Genomic DNA, 21,151 nt, shown 5'->3' on the forward strand with positions numbered 1-21,151 from the left:
TGTCCCGGCAGCTCTGCCACAAACACAGCGGGTGCAGAGGGGCCCGCGCCACAGCCGGGCCCTCCGGCGGGTCTGGGTGCAGCACAGCGCTGAGCCAGGCTCTGCCCACCGGCAATTAGGGAAAAAGACAAGATTTAGAAAAATGACTACGATCAGGGAGAGGGTCCAGGCAGGACAAGGCTCTCCCTACCTCTGTGCCCCCCCCACTACACCCATGGGTGCCCTCATGGCTTCCCTGCCTGGCACCCGCACCCCCAGCCCCTCAGAACTACTGGTCTGAACCCCCCACCCCCTCTCCTCATGCCCGTCGGGGAGAAGCCCGAGATCCCTCCCTGTGAAGGGCCGGGCGCTGGGGTGGCACAGCTGCACCGACCCTGCTCCAGCAGCGCAGCAGTGGCTGAGCACCCCCTGCCCCCCTCCCCGCGGCGGCGGTGAGTCTGTCCCCGCAGCGTGTCCGTCTGTCTGGCTAGCTATCCGTGCAGCAGTTCCCTGGAAGAAGAAGGACAGAGGCCATTGCACGGGAATCTGGGGGGCTCTGGTTCCCCCCCAGCCCTTGCCCCGGCGCAGCCGCGTTCCCTGGGTGCTGTGGGGACGCCGGCGCAGCTCTCACCCAGGATGTTGCGCTTGCAGAGGGGGCAGGTCTGCTGCAGGAGCAGCCAGGGGTCCACGCAGTCCCGGTGGAACTCGTGGGAGCAGGGCAGCACCCGCAGCCACTGTGGGGAAAGCGGAGACGTGAGCGGAACGGGGTGATCGCAGCAGCCCGGCTGTCACCGTGCTCCCCAGGGACAGGGACGATCCTCTGCCAGTCCAGAACCGCCCAGGGGAGGTTCAGTAAAGGGACAGCACGGGTGGCACCGAGTGGTGACCAGGCCGGGCTCCAGGCCTCCCAGTGCAGCACCAGTCCCGCCCAGTCCCCACCTGGCTCTTGTGGAACTGGTCCAAGCAGACGGCGCAGCTGTCGATCTCGCAGGCCCGGCTCCGCAGCGCTTTGCCGGGATGGTACCGCCGAGTTTTCAGTGTCGACAGCCGCCGCCGAATGTGCTGCTTCAGGTCCAGCTGCGGAGGCGGAGCAGAGGGTCAGCGCCTGGCACGGGGCTCCCCAGCGAGGGGCAGAGCGGGGCGGTTCTCACCTCGGCGTCCTGCTCCGACGGGTCCTGCCGTGACTGGCGCTGGGCCTGCACCATCACGCCGGTGCACAGCAGCAGGGCGATCAGCAGGATCGTGTTCCACAGCTGCTGCAGGTACTTCTGCAGGACAGCACCGGTGGGCACTCAGGGATGGGGAGAACCAGAGACCCCTGCCTCCACTCCCGGCTGTGCCATCGCCGCCACCGGCCGCACCAGCACCAGCCGGCCCCAGCGCCCGTACCTGCACCTGCGAGCTGCTGTCCCCAGGGCAGATGACACCCTGCCACTCGCCATAGAGGCCCCCGCGGGAGAGGCCACAGGTTGACCAGAGCGTGAGGGTCACTCCCTGCAAGGCAGGAGACGGCGGTGCCGGTGGCCATGGTGGCTCATGGCACCGCCCGAGGGGGTCTCGCCACGCTGGGGGCATCGCAGGGGTCCAGGGGAGGAGGAACCGCTGGTGGCTGCTGGGTGCTCTGCTTCCGCAGACAGTCTGGGGAAACTGAGGCACCAGCAGCTCCAACAGCCGTTGGTCAGGGAAGTTCAGCTGGACACGGCCATGGCCCTGCCCGCCCCCCAGGAGAGTGGAGAGGAAGAGGAGGAGGAAGACCTATGTACCAGGTTCTCCAGCAGCACCGCCTGGTACGTGATCTTCGCCGTTGCCCGGAGGCCCCTGTGAGCAAGAGCCAAGAGAAGTGTCAGCCCTGTGGGCAGAGCAGGATCGGGCCCACAGCACCCCAGCGCCAGGGAGCCCCCGCACTGAGCCAAGGGGAGGGAGGAACACGCAGGGGAGGTGACAGCGAGCGTCCCCGTTCACACCCGTGTCCAGCCCTCTGAGAGACCCTGCACGTCCCTTCCTTCCAGCCCCATGCCTCCGTTTCCCTGTCTGCAACACCACACATTGATGCTGATCTCCCACGTGGAAGGAGCACCGAGGGGATCCTAACACTGCAGGTGGCAGGGACAACCAGCGGCACGGGCAGTGGGGACATCAGTGCTGTGCTGATGACCAGCCGGTCTGACCGATTCGTACTGAGAGTCCTAAATATCCCGATCAAGGCCACCGCCAGCCCCTGCGGCTGCGTGGGGACCCATGGATGGGTTCAGGCCCCCAGGAAGGTGTGGAACTGGCTCACACCTGCCCTGGAAACCCATGTCCCCTGCAAAGGGTGAGCTCAAAACCAGCCCAGCAAAAGCAATGTGTGGTGTGAGATCTCCTCAGGGCAGCCTCAGGCTCACACAGCCAGGTAGGGGACAAGGGGACAGGCAGGGGACAGGTGCAGAGCTACAGCTCTCACCACTGCCCTAACCCATACCGCAGCAGCGCTCCCAGCAGCTTGGTGACGTTGTCTGAGGACTGGATCACGATCACGGGCTTGGCCAGGAGCTGGGAAACGTCCAGCTGCAGCGGAGAGGAAAGCGAGAGCTGTCAGCGGGGCAGAGGACCGGGTCAGGGACCCGTCGCCGAGCCGAGCCTACCTCCCGGATGGCGTTCTGGTTCAGCGCCAGGATGAGCAGCGCCGAGGCACCCAGCACCAGGGCTCGCTTCATCTGCGGAGACAGAGAGCACCGGCTCAGCGGGCAGCGCGGGCAGCTGGGCCTGAGCTGGGCTCCCCAGTTCAAGAAGAACAAGGAATTACTGGAGAGAGTCCAGCGCAGGGACACAAAGATGCTGAGGGGTCTGGAGCATCTTTGTGATGAGGAGACACTGAGAGAGCTGGGGCTGCTGAGCTGGAGAAGAGAAGCTGAGAGGGATGTGATCAATGGATCAATAGCTCAGGGTGGGTGTCAGAGGATGGACCAGACTATTCAGTGGTGCCCAACGCCAGGGTGAGGGGCAACGGGCACAGACTGAAACACAGGAGGCTCCATGTGAACATGAGCAGAAACTTGTTTGCTGGGAGGTGCCAGAGCCTGGCCCAGGCTGCCCAGAGCGGGTGTGGAGTCTCCTGCTCTGAGACATTCAAACCCCCTGGACCCACCTGTGTGATCTGCTCTGTGACCCTGCGTGAGCAGGGCTGGGCTGGGATCTGCAGAGCTCCTGCAGCACAACCAGCCTGGGGTTCTGCAGTTCTGTGTCCCTGCTCAGCTCCTGCCCCACTGCAGTGAGCAGGCAGCACTCGATGCCTTTGCCTGAGCTGAAGTACCGCAAGGGACCAGGGACCCAGGAGAGGCTGTGACTGCCCAGAAGCCCTATCAGGTTCCCCCCATCACTAAGGACAGGCCAGGACCCTCCACATCTGTTGAGGCAACACCCCTGTGGGCTTGTGACCAGCAAATGCCACTGCATCCTGGGCCAGGGCAGCGCTGGGGACAGCAGACGGGGACAGTCACCTTGCTGACGACGGTGGCGGTGAAGGACTCCTCCTTGGCGCCGCGGGGCAGCTCGGCCGGCTCCTCACCGACTGGCACCACGCCGATCCAGCTGTCCGCAGCGCCCAGCTCCGGCTCTGCATCCCCCAGCTGGGGGGCACGGCAGCATCGGGGAGAGAGCCGGGGCGGGGGGCTGAGGCTCAGGGCACCCCCAAAGCACCCCCAAGTCTCTGGGCAGCGCTGGGCACCATGTGGGGACAGGGACAGCAGCAGGGGTGGTACAGCGGACAGGACCTGGTCCCTGCCGTCCCATCCCTGCCTGCACCTCCCCTGTCACTGGGCACCCCTGGACAGTGACACCCCCCACTGCCCCACCTCCCCATGGCCTCCCCAGTGCCCCCCAGTTCCCACTGCTCCTCCTTCCCCATTTCCCCCAGTACTCCCAGTCTGTCTGGGTGCCCACAGTCACCCAGTCCCGCTTCCAGTGCCCACAGCCCCCCAGGGTTCCCTCAATCCCTCTCCCAGTGCCCACAGCCCCCCAATCCCTCTCCCAGTGCCCACAGCCCCCCAATGTCCCCCCAATCCCTCTCCCAGTACCCACAGCCCCCCAATGTCCCCCCAATCCCTCTCCCAGTGCCCACAGCCCCCCAGTGCCCGCAGTTCCCACAGCCCCGTCAGTGTCCCCCAGTGCCCACAGCCCCCAGTGCCCACAGCCCCCAGTGCCCACTGCCCGCCCGCAGTGTGCCCCGGTTCCCACTGCTCCCTGTACCCCCGTTCCCCCCAGTGCCCGCAGACCCCCGGTGCCGGTGCGCACCAGCAGCAGGCGGCCCCGGATCTCCTCCTCGTCCTCCTCCTCCCGCGGGGCCCTCCGGCCCGGCCCGGCCCGGCCGCCCCCCGCGCCCAGCACGGCCCCGCGCAGCGTGTAGGAGCCGGCGGGCCCCGCGGCCGCCCCCGGCCCGTCCCCCGGCCCCGTCACCGCCACCTCGACGCGGGCGGCGGGCGCGGGGCCCGGCCCGGCCCGGCACAGCGCCAGCAGCGGCGCCAGCAGCGCGGCCCGCACCGCCGCCATCGCCGCCTCCCGCCCGCCCCGCGCCGCAGCGCCCCCTGCCGCCGGGGAGGACCCGCCGCGCCGCGCTCCGCGGCCAGGGGGCGCCCGAGGGACGGGACCGGGACGGGGACAGGGACAGGGATGGGGAGCGGGACGGGGACTGGGATGGGGATGAGGACGGGGACAGGGATGGGAGCTGGATGGGGATAGGGACAGCGTCAGGGACAAGGGCCAGGACCAGAATGGAGACAGGGACTAGGACAGGGACGGGGAAGGGGTGGGGACAGTACCAGGGACGGGGGCAGGGACGGGAATGGGGATGAGGACAGAGACCAGGACACGGACAGGGATGGGGACCAGGATGGGGAGAGGGACAGGGGTGGGGAGGGGCGTGAGGACGGGGACAGGAATGGGAACCAGGACAAGGACAGGGACAGTGACAGAGAGCGGGGACAGGGATGAAGATGGAACCAGTGTTAAGGACAAGGACCAGGATGGGGACAGGGACAGGGACAGGAACAAGGGCTGGGAGCAGGATGGGGACAGGGATGGGAACAGGGAGCGGGGTGGTGATGGGGATAGGGATAGACAGTGGGATGGGGTCAAGGACAAGGGCTGGGAGTGGGATGGGGATGGACAGGAATGGGGACTGGGACTGGGACAGGGAGAGGGATGGGAACAAGGATGGGAAGAGGAATGGGGACAGGAATGGGGACAGGGAGTGGATGCGGGATGGGAACAGAAATGGGAACAGGGAGAGGGAGTGGGATGGGAATGGGGATGGGGACAGGGAGAGGAATGGGGACAAACAAAAGGGGTGGGACCAGGATGGGGATGGGGACAGGGACAAAATCAGACTGGGATCAGGACAGGGACTGAGACCAGGACAAGGACAGGGACAGGGTGTGTGTCCCCACAGCCCCCCTTCCCCGGGGACACAGCGGCACTCGGGGATACCAGACAGATATAGGGACAAGTATGAACACAGGGACAGAGCCATGGGTGTGGGGACATGGGGACACGCAGGGCCCAGCAGCCACAGGCACCCCCATTCACGACCACAGCACACGCATGGGGAACACAGGCGCCCCCTGACATCTGAGCACCCCAAAATCCAGCTGACCCCCCGACACTCAACACGTCCCAACTGTCCCGTCCTGGGGGGCGCCACGCAGCACCGCCGGTGTCACCACCCCGGGCCCCCTGCGGCCACGTGTGCCCAGCACATGTGCCGGGGGGGATTTGCCGGGGGGATTAGCTGCCGCACGGGCCCTGGCGCTGACCTGCTTTTGGCAGGGGCCACGCGGGGGACGGGGACTCGCACGGTGACATCTCGGCTCCCACGGCTGCCAGATGACCGCAGGACAGGTCTGGGTGTGTCCACAGTGTCCCCCGTGTCCCCGGCCGTGTTGCAACTGTGGGGGTTTAATGGCAGGGTGGGCAGGGCCCCTCCACCCATGGCTGGCACCTGGAGCCGGTTTAACCGCGTGGCAAAACATCCCGGTTGCTGTGGGTCTGGCTGTGCGATCACCAACAGCCTGGCACCCGGACAGCACTGGGGACAGCCCAGGAGATGAGGTCACCGATGGGGCATCCTGCACAGCTTTGGGGGAGGAGCCAAAAATGGGACCTTGGGGGGCGACTGCCGGGAGCGCTGCCCCACAGCGGGGACACATCTGTGGGATCGGCATCATGGGGCACACACGGGATGAGAATGGCTCTGTGGGACACCCCGGGTCTGTGGGGTATGGATGGATCCATGGGACATGTGCATAGAGACACATGGGACATCCATAGAGCCATGTGACACAGATGTCCCCATGGGGGTATCCATGGCTCCACGGTCCACAGGTGGTATCATAGGACATCCATGGAACATCCACGGCTCCATGGAACTCAGGTGGCTCTGTAGGACACATATGACTCCATGGGACATTCATGGCTCCATGGGACACATTTGACTCCGTGGGACATAGGTGGCTCTGTGGCACATCCATGGTTCCGTGGGACACTCATGGCTCCACGGGACACAGGTGGCTCCATGTGACATGCACAGCTCCCTGTGTCACCCACAGCCCCATGGGACGTACACAGCCCTCGTGAGAGGGGACAGTGGGGAACCTTCCCCTGCTGGGGACCCCAACCAGAGCAGGTCTGTGGGTGCTGGGCCCTCCCCAGCTGGGGTCCCCCCAGGGACGCCCCTACTGTGTGAACAGGCAGTGGGAGGCTGAGCCCAATGTCCCTGGTGCCTCTGCCCTGTCCCCAGTGCCCTGACCCTGCCCCAGTCCCTTGTCCCTCCCTCCCAGCCTCCGGGGCCTGAGCTGTCACCCTGTCCCTGCCTCCAGTCCCTGTCCTCACCCCTGCCCCCTGTCCCCTGCCCCTTGCCCCCTGTCCCTGCTCCCACCTCCGCTCCCTGTCCTTGTCCCCATTTGAACCTTGTCCCTGCCACCTGCCCCCACATCACCATTTCCCACTCCTGTCCCATGTCCCGCTCATACCTGGGTCCCCCCATGCTCCCCATGACCCATATCCCCCTTGTACCCCATTCCCCCTATACTCTCCCTACCCCTTGTCCCTCCCTATATGCCCAATAACCCACTCCTCCCCATGCCCCCTATACCACTTCAATACCCACTATGCCCCCCAGTCACCCTGTGCCCCCATACCTCCTATACCATATACTTCCCATACCCCCCATGCTCCCTATGTCCTCCCATACTCCCTCTGCCTTCCTGTAAGCCCTATAACCCCCCTGTTCCCCATAGCCCCTATATCACCCCAACAACCCCTGTGCCCCCAAGCGCCCATACCCACTATATCCCACATAACCCCTATACCCTCAATAACCCTCCTCTGCCACTATGCCTCCTATGCCCCCATGTTCCGTATACATCCTCAATACCCGCTATACTCCCCAGACCCCCCATACCCCCTACACCTTCCATAGCCGACACCCCCCACACCCTCCCAAGACCATCTATACTCCCCATACCACCTATAGCCCCCGTACTCCCTATGCCCTCCAAGTCACCCCATGCCCCCATATTCCACCACCCCTTACAGCCCACAAAGCCCCCATAGCCCTATAGCGCATATACCCCCTATAGCTCAAAAAACGTTATACTCCCCCAATATCCCCTATAGCCCATACACCCCTTATACCTCCCCACTATCCCATGTGGCACCCATACTTCCTATACCCCACCAATATCCCCTATAGTCCACATATCTCCCCAATATCCCCTACAGCCCCATATCCCTTATACCTCCCCAATATTCCCTATAGCCCCCATAACTCCTGTACCCCCTCAATACTCCCTATAGTTCCCATATCCCTTATACCCTTCAGTACCCCCTATAGCCCCCATATCCCCTATACCCCCCAATATCCCCTATAGCCCCCATAATTCCTGTACCCCCCAATACTCCCTATAGTCCCCATATTGCCTATACCCCCCAATACCCTCATAGCCCCCAGACCCCCTATACCGTCCCAACACGCCCTATAGCCCCCATACCCCTTATACCCCTCTAGTACCCCCTATAGCCCCCATATCCCCTATAGCCCCCATAATCCCTATACCCCCCCAATATCCCCTATAGTCTCCATATCCCCTATACCTCCCCAATATTCTCATAGCCCCCAGACCCCCTATACCGTCCCAACACGCCCTATAGCCCCCATACCCCTTATACCCCTCCAGTACCCCCTATAGTGCCCATATCCCCTATACCCCCCAATATCCCCTATAGCCCCCATAACTCCTGTACCCCCTATAGACCCCATATCGCCTATACTCCCCCAATACCCCCATAGCCCCCAGAATCCCTATACTGTCCCAACACCCCCTATAGCCCCCATGCCCCTTATGCCCCTTAATACCCTTATACTCCCCAATACTCCTGTAGCCTGTAGACCCCCAATACCCCCCCAATACCCTGTATAGCCCCCAGACCCCCTATATCGTCCCAACATGCCCTAATAGGCCCCATACCCCTTATACCCCTCCAATACCCCCTATAGCCCCCATACCCCTCATGCCCCCCAATATCCCTTATACTGCCCAATATTCGTGTAGCCCGCAGACCCCCAATACCTCCCAGTACCCCGTATAGCCCCCAGACCCCCTATATCGTCCCAACACCCCCTATAGCCCCATACCCCTTATACCCCTCCAGTACCCCCTATAGTGCCCATATCCCCTATACCCCCCAATATCCCCTATAGCCCCCACAACTCCTATACCCCCAATACCCCTTATAGTCCCCATATCGCCTATACCCCCCAATACCCCCATAGCCCCCAGAATCCCTATACTGTCCCAACACCCCCTATAGCCCCCATACCACTTATGCCCCCTAATACCCCTTATACTTCCCAATACTCCTGTAGCCTGCAGAGCCCCAATATAACCCCAATACCCCGTATAGCCCCCAGACTGCCTATACCGTCCCAACACCCCCTATAGCCCCCATACCCCTTATACCCCTCCAGTACGCCCTATAGCCCTCATATCCCCTATAGCCCCCATAATCCCTATACCCCCCCAATATCCCCTATAGTCTCCATGTCCCCTATACCTCCCCAATACCCTCATAGCTCCCAGACCCCCTATACCGTCCCAACACGCCCTGTAGCCCCCATACCCCTTATACCCCTCCAATACCCCCTATAGTGCCCATATCCCCTATACCCTCCAATATCCCCTATAGCCCCCATAAATCCTGTACCCCCAATATCCCTATAGTCCCCATATCGCCTATACCCCCCAATACCCCCATAGCCCCCAGAATCCCTATACTGTCCCAACACCCTCTATAGCCCCCCATACCCCTTATGCCCCCTAATACCCTTTATATTCCCCAATACTCCTGTAGCCCGCAGACCCCCAATACCCCCCCAATACCCCGTAATACCCCCAGACCGCCTATACCATCCCAACACCCCCTAATAGGCCCCATACCCCTTATACTGCTCCAATACCCCTTATAGCCCCCATATCCCTCATGCCCCCCAGTACCCCTTATACTGCCCAATATTCGTGTAGCCCGCAGACCCCCTATACCCCCCAACACCCCGTATAGCCCCCAGACCCCTTATACTCCCCGACACCCGCGCTGTCCCCGTTCTCTCCGTACGCCCCCTCGCTGCCCGGGGCGCTGCCCGGCCGGCCGGGGGCGGCGGGCGGGGGCCAAGGCCGGGCAGGGGCCGGGCCGGCGGGCGGGGCGGGGCGGGGGAGGCGCTCCGGGGCCTCAGCAACCTGCGGCCGCCTCGGCCGCCTCAGAGGCGGCGCGTCCCCCCGCCGGGCCCGGGCACCATGAGCGGCCGCGTCGGGGAGCTCAGCCCGCGGCAGGCGGAGGCGCTGGCCCAGGTGAGGCGGAGCGGGGATGCCGGGGGGGAGCGGGGCCGGGCAGCCGGGGCCGCCCCGATGCGCTCCGGCATCCGCGGCGATGGGCATCCCCTCCCGGTGCCGGCCCCGGCTGCTCCCGCTGCCTCCAGCGCCCACCCCGGAGCCGCAGCCCGCGGGCTGAGCGCCCCGTGGTGCTGCCACCGTCCCGGGTGGGTCCCGGGGGTGTCACCTGATGGACTGTCCCACCGGAGGATCTGCGGGACCGGGCGCTGATGACCCCTCAGCCCTCTCCCATCTGTCCCACTGGCGGCTGGGGACCCTCCTGTCCCACCGCAGGGTTTGCGGGGCCCGGGGCGTCCGGCTGAGCCAGCGGTCACCCAGCGGGGTGGCCATGCCACCCATGCCACCCAGTGCCATCCCCGACGCCTCCCTGGGCACCTCGCCGGGCTGCCAGACTTTATCCTGGTTTATTCCACCCAGCTGAAAGGGCAACGCTGGCGACTTTATCTTATCATTGCTTTTCCACCCCAAACCAAACTCCAGGCACGGGCAATGAACCCGCGGCTCCGGGGGCCGGGGGGCAGGAGCCAAAACCTCCCGGTGCCAAGGTGGCAATGGCTGGGCAGAAACGGCGAGCTGTGAAACCCGTCCGCCAGCACCTTGTTTTTCTCAGGGTGAAGAAGCTAATCCCGGGTTTAATTACACCTAAATTCAGTGGGAGATAATCTAGTCAGCCTCATTAAGGGGAGGTCCCAGACTGGTACAGAGATTTGGGCCGCAGCCCGGCCGGGGCGAGTGGGCCATGTGCCATGGGTGCCCTGGGACCCCCAGATCCCCCCGGTTCTGCACCCTGACACCCTCCTGCCTGTGCCGGGATGGCCGGGCTGTGACTCGCTGGGGTGTCACTGGAGCAAGGGGACACGTGGTGGCCGCCGGATGACCGGCTGTGTCCGGAGGATGCCACTGGTGACGGCAGAGGGGGGAACTGGTCCCCTGGTCCCTGCAGGGCGAGGGTGGCTGGCAGGACCCTCCCTGGGGGGAGCTGGGTGGGTGACAGCCCCACTCATGCCCTTATGCAAGGCAAATGGCTTGGGGACAGCCAGGGCTTGGTGGCCGGCTTGGGGACAGTCCCCTGCCAGGGGGAGAGCAGACACTGGCTGCGTGTCACTGCTGTGCCTGCTCCACGGGTGTCCCTTGTCTCCTGCAAAAAAGTCCTCGCTGGGACGGTTTTTTAGGGGAGGGGGCAGCAGGGGACAAATCTCCAGCCTGGGGGATTTCGCTCCACGGGGGCGTGAGCAGGGACCCCCTTGCTGACGGTCCCGCTTCTCAGTTTCGGGAGAACCTGCAGGACGTGCTGCCCTCCCTGCCCGCCCAGGACGACTATTTCCTCCTGAAATGGCTCCGAGGTAACCCCGGGGTGGGGGTCACATGGAGGGGGGGCTGCGGAGTTGGTGACACTGGCAGGGCTGAGCTCTCCGCTCTCTTGCAGCGCGCTGCTTCGACCTGCCCAAGGCAGAGGCGATGCTCCGCAAGGTGAGAGGGGGGCCCCTGCTTTTTGGGGGAACCCCCTAAGCTCCCAGTTGTCACCTGGAGATGGGACAATGTGCCATGGGCGACCACTCCTTCTCTCTCCTGATGACCTGCCCCTGGGGTGCACCCCATCCCATGGGATTGGGGGGTCCCCAAATCCCCTCACACCGGCTCGCTGTGCCCCCCCCGCAGCATCTCGAGGTACGGAAGCACATGGATGCCGACAACATCATCGCCTGGGAGGCCCCCGAGGTGGGTGACCCCGCCCCGGGATGGGTGTCCCCGCATGGGACCGTCCTCCCGGGGGTCTGTGGTCCCCCTGACCCCCCACTCTCCCGCAGGTGATCAGGAAGTACATGGCGGGGGGGATGTGCGGCTACGACCGGGAGGGCAGCCCCATCTGGTACGACATCGTGGGGCCGCTGGACGCCAAGGGGCTGCTGTTCTCCGCCTCCAAGCAGGACCTGCTCAAGAACAAGTTCCGCGACTGCGAGGTGCTGCGGCGCGAGTGCGAGCGCCAGAGCCAGAAGGTGGGTGCCTGCTGCCCGTGCCCTGCTGCCCCCAGCCCATCGCCCCATCGTCCCCGCGGCCCCTGTCCCTGCCAGCCCCACCTCTGCTCCACGCCCACCACCCAATGGCCATTCCACCCCCCAGCCCGCGTCCCTGTCCCAGCCCCACACGAGCTGCAATGTCCCTTCTCCCTACACCAACAAGGCTCTGGCTGGGGGATCAGCCTGTTGGGGACCAGCCCATCCCCGGGGCTGGCTGGGAGCCCCTGCTCCTGGGGTCCCTGCAGGGGACAGGTGCCACCTGAGCTCCCCCCGTCCTCCCATCCCAGCTGGGGAAGAAGATCGAGACGGTGCTGATGGTGTATGACTGCGAGGGCCTGGGCTTGAAGCACCTCTGGAAACCAGCCATAGACACCTACGGGGAGGTGAGCTGCCCCCGCTTCCCCGGACGGGACGTGCCTGTCCCCGGGCTGCTGCGGTGACACAGGGATTTGGACTGACTCATGGCCCTGAGGGATGATGCAAGAGCAGGTCCCTGCCAGCGCCCCGCACCCCCCGCAGCATTTTGGGGTGGGGGTCTCAGCCTGTGTCCTGCCGTGCTCCCCCCATACTGTGGCTGGCGTGTGGGACGGGAGGGTGACGTGAAGCTGTCCCCATCCTGCAGCTCCTGACCATGTTCGAGGAGAATTACCCCGAGTCCCTCAAGCGCCTGTTTATCATCAAGGGTGAGTTCAGCCTCGGGGTCCTGCCCCCCGCACCGGGTGCTGATCCCACCTTAACACCCCTGTCCCCCCCCAGCCCCCAAGATCTTCCCCGTGGCCTACAACCTGGTCAAGCCCCTCCTGAGCGAGGACACCCGCAAGAAGGTCGTGGTGCTGGGATGTGAGTCCTGACCCCTCCCGGGGTGGCCGTGGCTGGGGGTGCGGTGGAAATGGGCTGTCACGTCCCCCTCTGTTGTCCCACCCAAGGATGAGACCTCAGCCCTGGGGGGGGGCCCTGGCTGGGCCGGGGGTCCCCGCAGCTGTCCCAGCCCCCCTGAGCCCTGCTGTCCTCACCCCCCAGCCAACTGGAAGGAGGTCCTGCAGCAGTACATTGACCCTGCGCAGATCCCGGTGGAGTACGGGGGCACCCTGACGGACCCTGACGGGGACCCCAAGTGCTCCAGCAAGGTAGGAGAACCCCCTGCTGGGTTCCTGGGGGCTGCACGGGTGGTTCCCCCCCTGCCCACGTCCATCTCCATCCCCTTCCAGATCAACTACGGGGGGGACGTGCCCCAGCACTACTACGTGCGGGACCAGCTGTCACAGCAGTACGAGCACACGGTGGTGGTCAACCGCGGCTCGTCCCACCAGCTCGAGTACGAGATCCTCTTCCCCGGCTGCGTCCTCCGGTGAGGAGGGGGCTCCATGCCATGGGGGGGACAGGGGACAACACCGGCAGGTGTCCCCAGCCCCCACACAGGACCCTGCCGGCTCTTTTTCCGGCACAGGTGGCAGTTCAGGTCAGAGGGGGCCGACGTGGGTTTCGGGGTGTACCTGAAGACCAAGGTGGGGGAGCGGCAGCGGGCAGGCGAGATGACTGAGGTGTTCCCCAACCAGCGCTACAACGCACACATGGTGCCCGAGGACGGGTCCCTCACCTGCTCCACCCCCGGCATCTGTGAGTGCACCCCCTTCCTCAGGGGCTCCCCATGTCCCTGACACCATCTTCTTGATGGGGACAGACTTTTGAGCAGGGCCTGTTGCGACAGGACAAGAGGTGATGGTTTTAAACTAGAAGATGGGAGATTTGGACTAGACATGAAGAACAAATTGTTTGGGCTGAGGGTGGTGAGAGCTGGGCCCAGGTTGGCCAGAGAGGTGGTGGCTGAACCATCCCTGGAGACATCCCAGGCCAGGCTGGACGGGGCTCTGAGCACCCTGAGCTGGTGCAGATGTCCCTGTCATGGCAGGGGGGGCACTGGGGAGCTGGGAAGGTCCTTCAACACAAACTGTTCTGCGATTCTGATTCCCGCAGACGTCCTGCGCTTCGACAACACCTACAGTTACCTCCACGCCAAGCGGGTGAGCTACAGCGTCCAGGTGCTTCTGCCCGACACCTCCGCTCAGCAGATCCAGCAGCTGGGGGACAAGCTGGGCGAGGTGGCCCTGAGCCACAGCCCCTAGCCACGGCCCCGGCCCCCAGCCCGCAGGGGACCCCACAGCTGGGCAGGCGCTGCTTGTGCCCCCAGGATGGCTGGGAGGATAGAGAAGGGGCCGAGCCCCCCGAGTTCATGGACCAAGGGGGGACTGAGTGGGGCCGGAGGGGCTGGAGTGCCCGGGGTCCCTCCTCTCTGTGCCTTATATGTGGGTCCCGTGTCCCCCGCTGCTGCATGGGGCGGGGGGAGTAAAGGGATAGACCGTGCTGGGTCGCCTCCGGTTTTTGTTCCCCAACCACGTAACCACCCCCGTGGGTCAGCAGGTGCCATAACCGGCCCTGCTGCCCCCCCCAGCCCCATAACCGGCCCTGCTGCCCCCTCCAGCCCCATAACCAGCCCTGCTGCCCCCCAGCCGCCCCATAAACAGACCTGCTGCTCCCTCCAGCCCCATAACGAGTCCTGCTGTCCCCCCGCCAGCCCCATAACCAGCCCCTGCTGCCCCCTTCCAATACACCGCCAGTCCCATAACTGGCCCTACTGTCCACCATCAGCATCACACTCAGCCCCTGCTGCCCCCAGCCCCACTACCAGCCCCTGCTGCCCCCTCATCCCCATACCCAGCCCCTGCTGCCCCCCAGCCCCATACCCAGCCCCTGCTCCCCCTCATCCCCATACCCAGCCCCTGCTGCCCCTCATCCCCATACCCAGCCCCATACCCAGCCCCTGCTGTCCCCCAGCCCCATAACCGGCCCTGCCCCACACCCCGCCCACGTGACCACGGGTGACACAGCGCCTCGCGAGCGGCCTCGCCGCCGGGTCACGTGCGCACCCCAGCCCTGCCCCCTTCCCCGCCGCCATCTTTCAGCCGGGCAGAGGCCGCGCCCCCCGGTTTCCGCCCTGCGCGGGGCGGGGTTTGGTGACGCACGCTCGGGGGCGGGGCGGGCTCGTGCGGCGGCGGCGGGAGCGCGCGCCATGGGGGCGGAGGAGCCCGACCTCTACCGGGACACGTGGGTCCGGTACCTGGGTGAGCAGCGGCACCGCGCACTGACACCGACACCGCACCGGGCACTGACACCGACACCGCACCGGGCACTGACACCGCACCGCGCATTGACACCGCACCGGGCACTGACACCGCACCGCGCATTGACACCGACACCGCACCGCGCACTGACACCGCACCGCGCACTGACACCGCACCGCGCACTGACACCGACACCGCTCCGGGTACCGGCTCTGGGTAACCGACACCGGGTACCGCACCGCGTACCGGGCACTGCGTCGGGTACTGCGCACCGGAGACTGACACCGGGCACTGACACCCGTTACCAGACACTGACACTGTGCTCTGCACCGGGTACCGGCACCACACACAAGGTGCTGACACTTGTCCTCGGGCTCTGCACCGGGTATGGGGTATTGATGCCCAGCGCCGACACCGGGTACCGGTTCTGGGTACCAGGGCCGCACACCGGGCATTGGTACTGCACACTGTGCCGGGGGACAGCACCAATACCGGGCACCAGCACCACGTCCCAGGCATCAGTACCGCTCACCAGGCGTAGCACCGGCACCGCACGCTGGCGCTGGGCACCAGCACCCGGCACTGTCCCCAGCAGCCCAGCTGTCCCCAGGGGCAGGGGGGTCCAAGGTGACCTGGCTGCTCCGAACCCCCCGTGCAGGGTCCATCCCCACTGCCAGTGCCGTGGGGACACGCTGGGGGGAACATGGGGACACCGCGGGGTGTGACATGGGGACACAGCCAGTCTCCATTCCCACTGACCCCCCTGACCTCCAGGTTATGCCAACGAGGTGGGCGAGTCGTTCCGCCCGCTGGTGCCGGTGTCGGTGGTGTGGGCCAGCTACGGCGTGGCCACCGCCTACGTGACCGCCGACGCCATCGACAAGGGCCGCAAAGCTGCCACCGTGAGTGTCAACCCCTCCCCACCTTCCAGTCGCTCCCCCCGCCCCCCACTAACCCCCTTGTCCCCTCAGGCCCACGCACAGGACCCCGCACGGGCCACGCAGGTGGGGGTGGCCGTGGTGGACACCTTCGTGTGGCAGGGCCTGGCCTCGGTGGCCATCCCCGGCTTCACCATCAACCGCCTGTGCGCCGCCTCGCTGGCCCTGCTGGGCACCCTCACCCGCTGGCCGCTGCCCCTGCGCCGCTGGACCACCACAGCCCTGGGGCTGGCCGCCATCCCCTTCATCATCACCCCCATCGACAGGTGCGGGGGACATGCGGGGACCACCGCCCCATCCCTGCGTCCCGGGCTGGAGTGCTTCTCCTCCCAGGGGAGCTGCTCCCAGTGCAGGCTTGGGACTGGGTGGGGGAAGCACAGGGTGACCCAGGGGCTGGGGGACATGGGGAGACATGGGATGACCCAGGGGCTGGGGGACATGGAGGGACATGGGGTGACCCAGGGGCAGGGGTGGGATACAGAGGGACACGGGGTGACCCAGGGGCTGGGGGTTCCTCGCCCCAGAGGGGCTTTGCCGAGGTCTGGCCAGGACATGGCCCCGCAGGGATGGAATTAGCAGGAGCTGGTGCTGAGCTGGGATTAGTGAGGTGAGGCTGTGCTAAACCTGGTTTTGGGAGGGCTGGGGCCTCGGTGACATTAGGGACAGGGTCCCAGGGGATTGGGGACAGCTCCAGCCCCCCTGCCTGTCATGACCACTTAACCGTACCCCTGGGACCTCCGTCCTTCCCCAGAACCGTGGATTTCCTGATGGACTCCAGCCTCCGCAAGCTCTATGGGGCACCGGGAGAGCCCCCGGCCCCACACTGAGCAACCCGTGTGGGGAAACTGAGGCACGCTGCTGACTTCAGGGTGCTGTGACCCAGCTACTGTGACCCCTCACTCAGGTGACGGCCCCAGAGTGGCCACCCAGCCACATGGCTGGTCCCAATAAACCATTTCAAGCTTGACCCTGTGTGCTGGGTGTTGCTGGAGCCGGCGGGGACCCACTGCCCTGTCCTCTGCTGAGGTGACATGTCGATCCAACTGGGTGTCAGCCCCCAGGCTCTGCACCCTACGGGCATCTCCACCCTGGGATGAGCAGCCCCAATCACCCCACCAGCCCCCCCAGGTCGCAGCTGGAACCCCTCCATCCCTCCACAGCCCCATGGCACAGTCCTGGGCCTGTCCCCAAGGAGCTGCCACCATGGCCAGGACCTTCAGTGGTGTCTCTAGAGACCCACATCCACCAGCCAGGAGCCTCCAGGACCAGGGCTGGGGAACACATCACCACATCTGGAAGCCACAGCTGGTGACATCTGGTACCAGGAGGTACCCCTAGAAGGTGCCACCAGGAGATGTTGCTTTCAGGTGCGGTGGCGTGTCCCCAGCCCACAGTCACACCCACATGGTACCACCCTGAGAAGCTTTAGAGAAAAGAAAACCACATTTATTGGGGAGGAGGGGGTCACGGGCTCATGCCGAGCCCTGCGCCGGGCTGCTGTGGTCTGGTCCCAGCTCTGCCCCTTTCTCCAGCTCCCTGGGGACCAGGGCCCGCACCACGCTCTGCAGCTCCGCCTGGAAGGGACACTGCCGCCTCGCCCGCCGCCGCCCCCGCCGTCTGCCCGCGCGCCAGGTGGCCACGGCCAGCGCCAGCAGCCCCCCCACCAGTGCGGCTGCCACCAGCGCACTGCCCAGCAGGGCCAGCCCGGCCAGCAGGAACCTCTTCACCGTGCGGCACGGCCCTGGGGACACCAAAAAACACCAAAAGAGGAGGCTCAGGGATGGCTTTGGCACCTGGGGTGGTGAGTGGGGTTGTCCACTCACCTTCGTACCACGGCACCTTCTCCTTCTGCACCAGCAGTGGCCCAACCGTCTCCTGGTGGAGTGTCCCCTCTCCTGGGAAGGCTGCAGGAGAACATGGCCTGTCCCTGCCCCGGGACCCCAACGGGACCCCAACACCCTGCAGGGCCACCACAGCCCAGCCCCAGTACCTGGCGGCTCTCCAAGGAGGGTGTCAGCCGGGGGACAGCCGGTGTCACAGCAGTGGCACAGGGCACTCCAGGAAGGGTCCTCTGCGTTGTGCCAGCTGGGAGGCGAGGACAGAGCTGATGGGGAGGGGTCTGGAGGTCCCCAACCTCCACCTCAAGACCCACATGGTGCCATGCCAGCAAGTCCCTCCAGCCCGGCAGGTCTCAGCCACCCCAGAAATGTCCCCCGGGGGACACTAAGCACATCCCCAATTCATCTGCACCTGGAGGGAGCTGGGACCTCTGGTGTCATCACCTCGCTGCCCCAGGAGAAGTGGTGTCCAGACCACGGTGGGGTGGCTTGGTGCCCCAGGTGGGTCCCCTTGCCCAGTGACTGGTCCCACAGCACCCATGGGTGCTGGGATTGGGGTGCCCATGCCAGGGCTGAGCTCACCTGGCCGTGGCTTGGCTGTAGAAGCAGGACCTGTCGCTGTGTCCCCGGCCAGGGCCCCACGCCGTCAGCAGACAGTGCACGTAGACCTGCCGAGAGACCAGCCCCATGTCACCAGCACGTCCTTCTTGGGGACCCCGCTCTGCTCCCACCCACCTCTGTAGGTCGCACCACCCCAGTGGGGAGCAGGATGCCCCAACAGGGACAGCGTGTTGGGAGCCCAGGTCACCCATCCCAACAAAGAGGACATCAGCACAACCTCACCTCCTCCTTCTCCAGCTCCCCCTCCAGCGCGGGGGCTGCGATGGTGAGCTGCAGGACAGACCCCCCTTTCCGGTGCTGGACAGACACGTTTCCCAGATTCTGCCCGTGCAGGCACCTGGAGCAGGACAGTGACACGGGAACATGGCCAGGCTGTCTCCAGGGCATGGATATCCCTCCCCGTCGGGACATCCCGCAGGACCTCAGGGTGCCCGGAGCAGGGTTCTCCACCTTCCGCCCCCCAGGCACGGACCCGTGGCTGTTGACCACCATGAAGACTCTCCTGGAGCGTCCCGGCCGCCCCGCATGTGTCCCGTAGCACTGCTCCAGCCAGACCTTCAGCCAGGTGCCAGCGTCAGAGTCCACCCTGGCCTCCAGGTGGACGGCAGAGCCAGGGCTGAGCACCAGCGGCTGCTCCGTGTCCCCTGAAGTAGAAGGGAGGGTGGGCTCAGTGTGACACCCCCGAGCCCGTCCCACCACAGACAGGGACATCAAACGCATCCCAGACCAGCACCCGTGGGTGTCTTTGCCTCTGCCCCTGCAAGGTGAGTGCCCACCTGCAGCTCCCCCGCTTCAGAGCCCATCCCCCATCCCTGGAAGCCCAGAGCTGTCCTGGCTTTGTCACCCCAGCCTGGTGTCCCCACCTGCTCTCCAGAGCTACAGCACCTCCCTGGTCTCCCCACCACGGAGCCGAGAGGGGGCATGTCACCCATCGGGCTGACAGGGGCAGCTGACCCCAAAAAGCTGATCATAGAATCATTTTGGTTGGAAGACACCCTCAGGATCATCGACTCCAACTCGTGGAGTCAAGCAGTGACCACCCACTGGTGGGTCCTAGTGCTGAGGCCACACAGGAGAAGGCACTGGGTGCTGCTGCTCAAGCCCAGGGACTTTGGCTGGACCCATCCTGTGGTCTCATCCCCCAAAGCTGTTGCCCAACCCAAGACCCAGAGCACTCACCATCCAGGAGCCTCAAGGTGAAGTTCACGCTGGGCTCCTCAGAGCAGGGGTGAGCATGAGCCCCTCCAGCAGCAAACCCTGGGGACAATGCCCTTGTCCCCAGGCCCGAGGACACCACTGAAGCCACCACTGTGTGACCAGAAGACAGCAAGGCGGCTGGAGCCTTGGTGGTCCCTGCAGCAAGGGGAGTGTTTAGCCAGAGGGACTGAGCATGGAACAGCATGTCCCACTGAGGACATCCAGGTCTTCAGATGTCCCCAGGACTCATGAGGAGCAGATGGACACAGCACAAGTATGGGAGAGCACTGAGGAGCTCAGTGGGGTTTGGGGACATTGAGCTGCACATCCCCAGCCAGGACCTCCCCTGGTCTTGGTGGGGGATCATTTTGAATCACAGAATCATTTTGGTTGGAAAAGCCCCTCAAGATAATCGAGTCCAACCACAACCCACCCCTGTCCCTGCCCCATGTCCTGAGAACCTCATGTCCGTCTGTCCAGCCCTCCAGGGATGGTGACTCCAGCACTGCTCTGGGCAGCCTGTTCCAATGCCCCACAGCCCTTTGGGGAAGAAATTGTTCCCACATCCAACCTCAACCTCCCCTGGCGCAACTTGAAGCCGTTTCCTCTGCTCCTGGCGCTTGTTCCTGGGGAGCAGAGCCTGACTCCCCTGGCTCCAAGCTCCTTTCAGGCAGTTCAGAGATCAGAAGGTCTCCCCTCAGCTCCTGTTCTTCAGCTGAACCCCCAGGTCCCTCAGCTGCTCCTCATAAGGATCTGGCATGGGCGCACTGCAGTGGAGGGTGCTGGAGGCAGGGGGTGCTCCACAAGGGTCTCCACGACCCCCTTAAAATGCAATATTAAGTGTCCCCAGCCCCAGGCACACCTGGGAGTGTTCCCCAGCCAGGGCTGGAGAGGGACCAGGAGCTGCTCATGGGATGGGAGAACATTGCCAGCAACCACCAGGCTCCAGGCTCCCACCCAAAACAGGTCCTCACAGACCTGCTGGGACTGGGGACACTGGGAGTTCCTGACAAGTCCCCCTGCCCCACATCCCAGAGCACAGGAGCCATTTCAGGAAGGTTCTAGGACCTGGACCACCAAGTCCAGGAGGATACCAGGAACCAGCACCAGGGAGAACCAAGGGGCACCCACCACCCTCCCACAGCCAGACACGGGTGCCACCACCCCCCTCCCCAGTACAACTGGCGGGGAGACCAAGGGGAGCAGCCAGGGGGTCCCAGCCCCACTCACCTGCCACCCCTAGCACAGCCCCACACACCAGCACCCACCAGTGCAGCCCCATCCTCAGCCAGCAATAACTCCAGCACCTGGGGACCCTTAAAGACCAGGATGGAGCCAACGGGCCCCAGCTGGAGCTACTGGGTTTGGGGATTGGCTTGATTTTCTCTGCAGTTCCACCTGTGGGGCTGGTCCTACACGCTGTCCCAGTCTCACCATCACTTCCTGTCCCATCAGTCCCACTATGCAGTTTTGGTCCTGCATGGGGTCCTGGTCTGGTCACTTTGCCCTGGTCCCAGTGGC

The 21,151-nt window shown here is 64.8% G+C and overlaps 3 protein-coding genes across 3 annotated transcripts; 2 read left to right on the forward strand and 1 right to left on the reverse strand.

Annotated features, from left to right (window-relative positions):
* Positions 1-308: 308 nt before the first annotated feature.
* On the reverse strand, positions 309-4,506 carry RNF215 (ring finger protein 215; the record flags this gene model as incomplete). Its single annotated transcript, XM_080355414.1, has 10 exons — positions 309-489; positions 611-713; positions 919-1,056; positions 1,131-1,247; positions 1,369-1,473; positions 1,743-1,797; positions 2,441-2,526; positions 2,604-2,675; positions 3,459-3,587; positions 4,252-4,506. The coding sequence occupies 10 exons, from the start codon at positions 4,504-4,506 to the stop codon at positions 467-469; spliced, it is 1,083 nt and encodes a 360-aa protein (XP_080211540.1). The 3' UTR covers positions 309-466.
* Positions 4,507-9,803: 5,297 nt separating this feature from the next.
* SEC14L2 (SEC14 like lipid binding 2) lies at positions 9,804-14,040 on the forward strand (the record flags this gene model as incomplete). Its single annotated transcript, XM_080355435.1, has 12 exons — positions 9,804-9,857; positions 11,167-11,242; positions 11,326-11,369; positions 11,559-11,618; positions 11,708-11,896; positions 12,205-12,300; positions 12,540-12,600; positions 12,674-12,757; positions 12,938-13,044; positions 13,126-13,265; positions 13,365-13,534; positions 13,892-14,040. The coding sequence occupies 12 exons, from the start codon at positions 9,804-9,806 to the stop codon at positions 14,038-14,040; spliced, it is 1,230 nt and encodes a 409-aa protein (XP_080211561.1).
* A 914-nt stretch (positions 14,041-14,954) lies between these two features.
* Positions 14,955-16,913, forward strand: MTFP1 (mitochondrial fission process 1). The gene is made up of 4 exons (XM_080355474.1): positions 14,955-15,036; positions 15,811-15,938; positions 16,008-16,240; positions 16,726-16,913. Exons 1-4 carry the CDS (start codon positions 14,985-14,987, stop codon positions 16,799-16,801), a joined length of 489 nt encoding a protein of 162 aa, XP_080211600.1. The 5' UTR covers positions 14,955-14,984; the 3' UTR covers positions 16,802-16,913.
* Positions 16,914-21,151: the final 4,238 nt, after the last annotated feature.

The sequence above is a fragment of the Nesoenas mayeri genome, assembly GCF_963082525.1.
Source record: "Nesoenas mayeri genome assembly, chromosome: 17".
NCBI lineage: Eukaryota > Metazoa > Chordata > Aves > Columbiformes > Columbidae > Nesoenas > Nesoenas mayeri.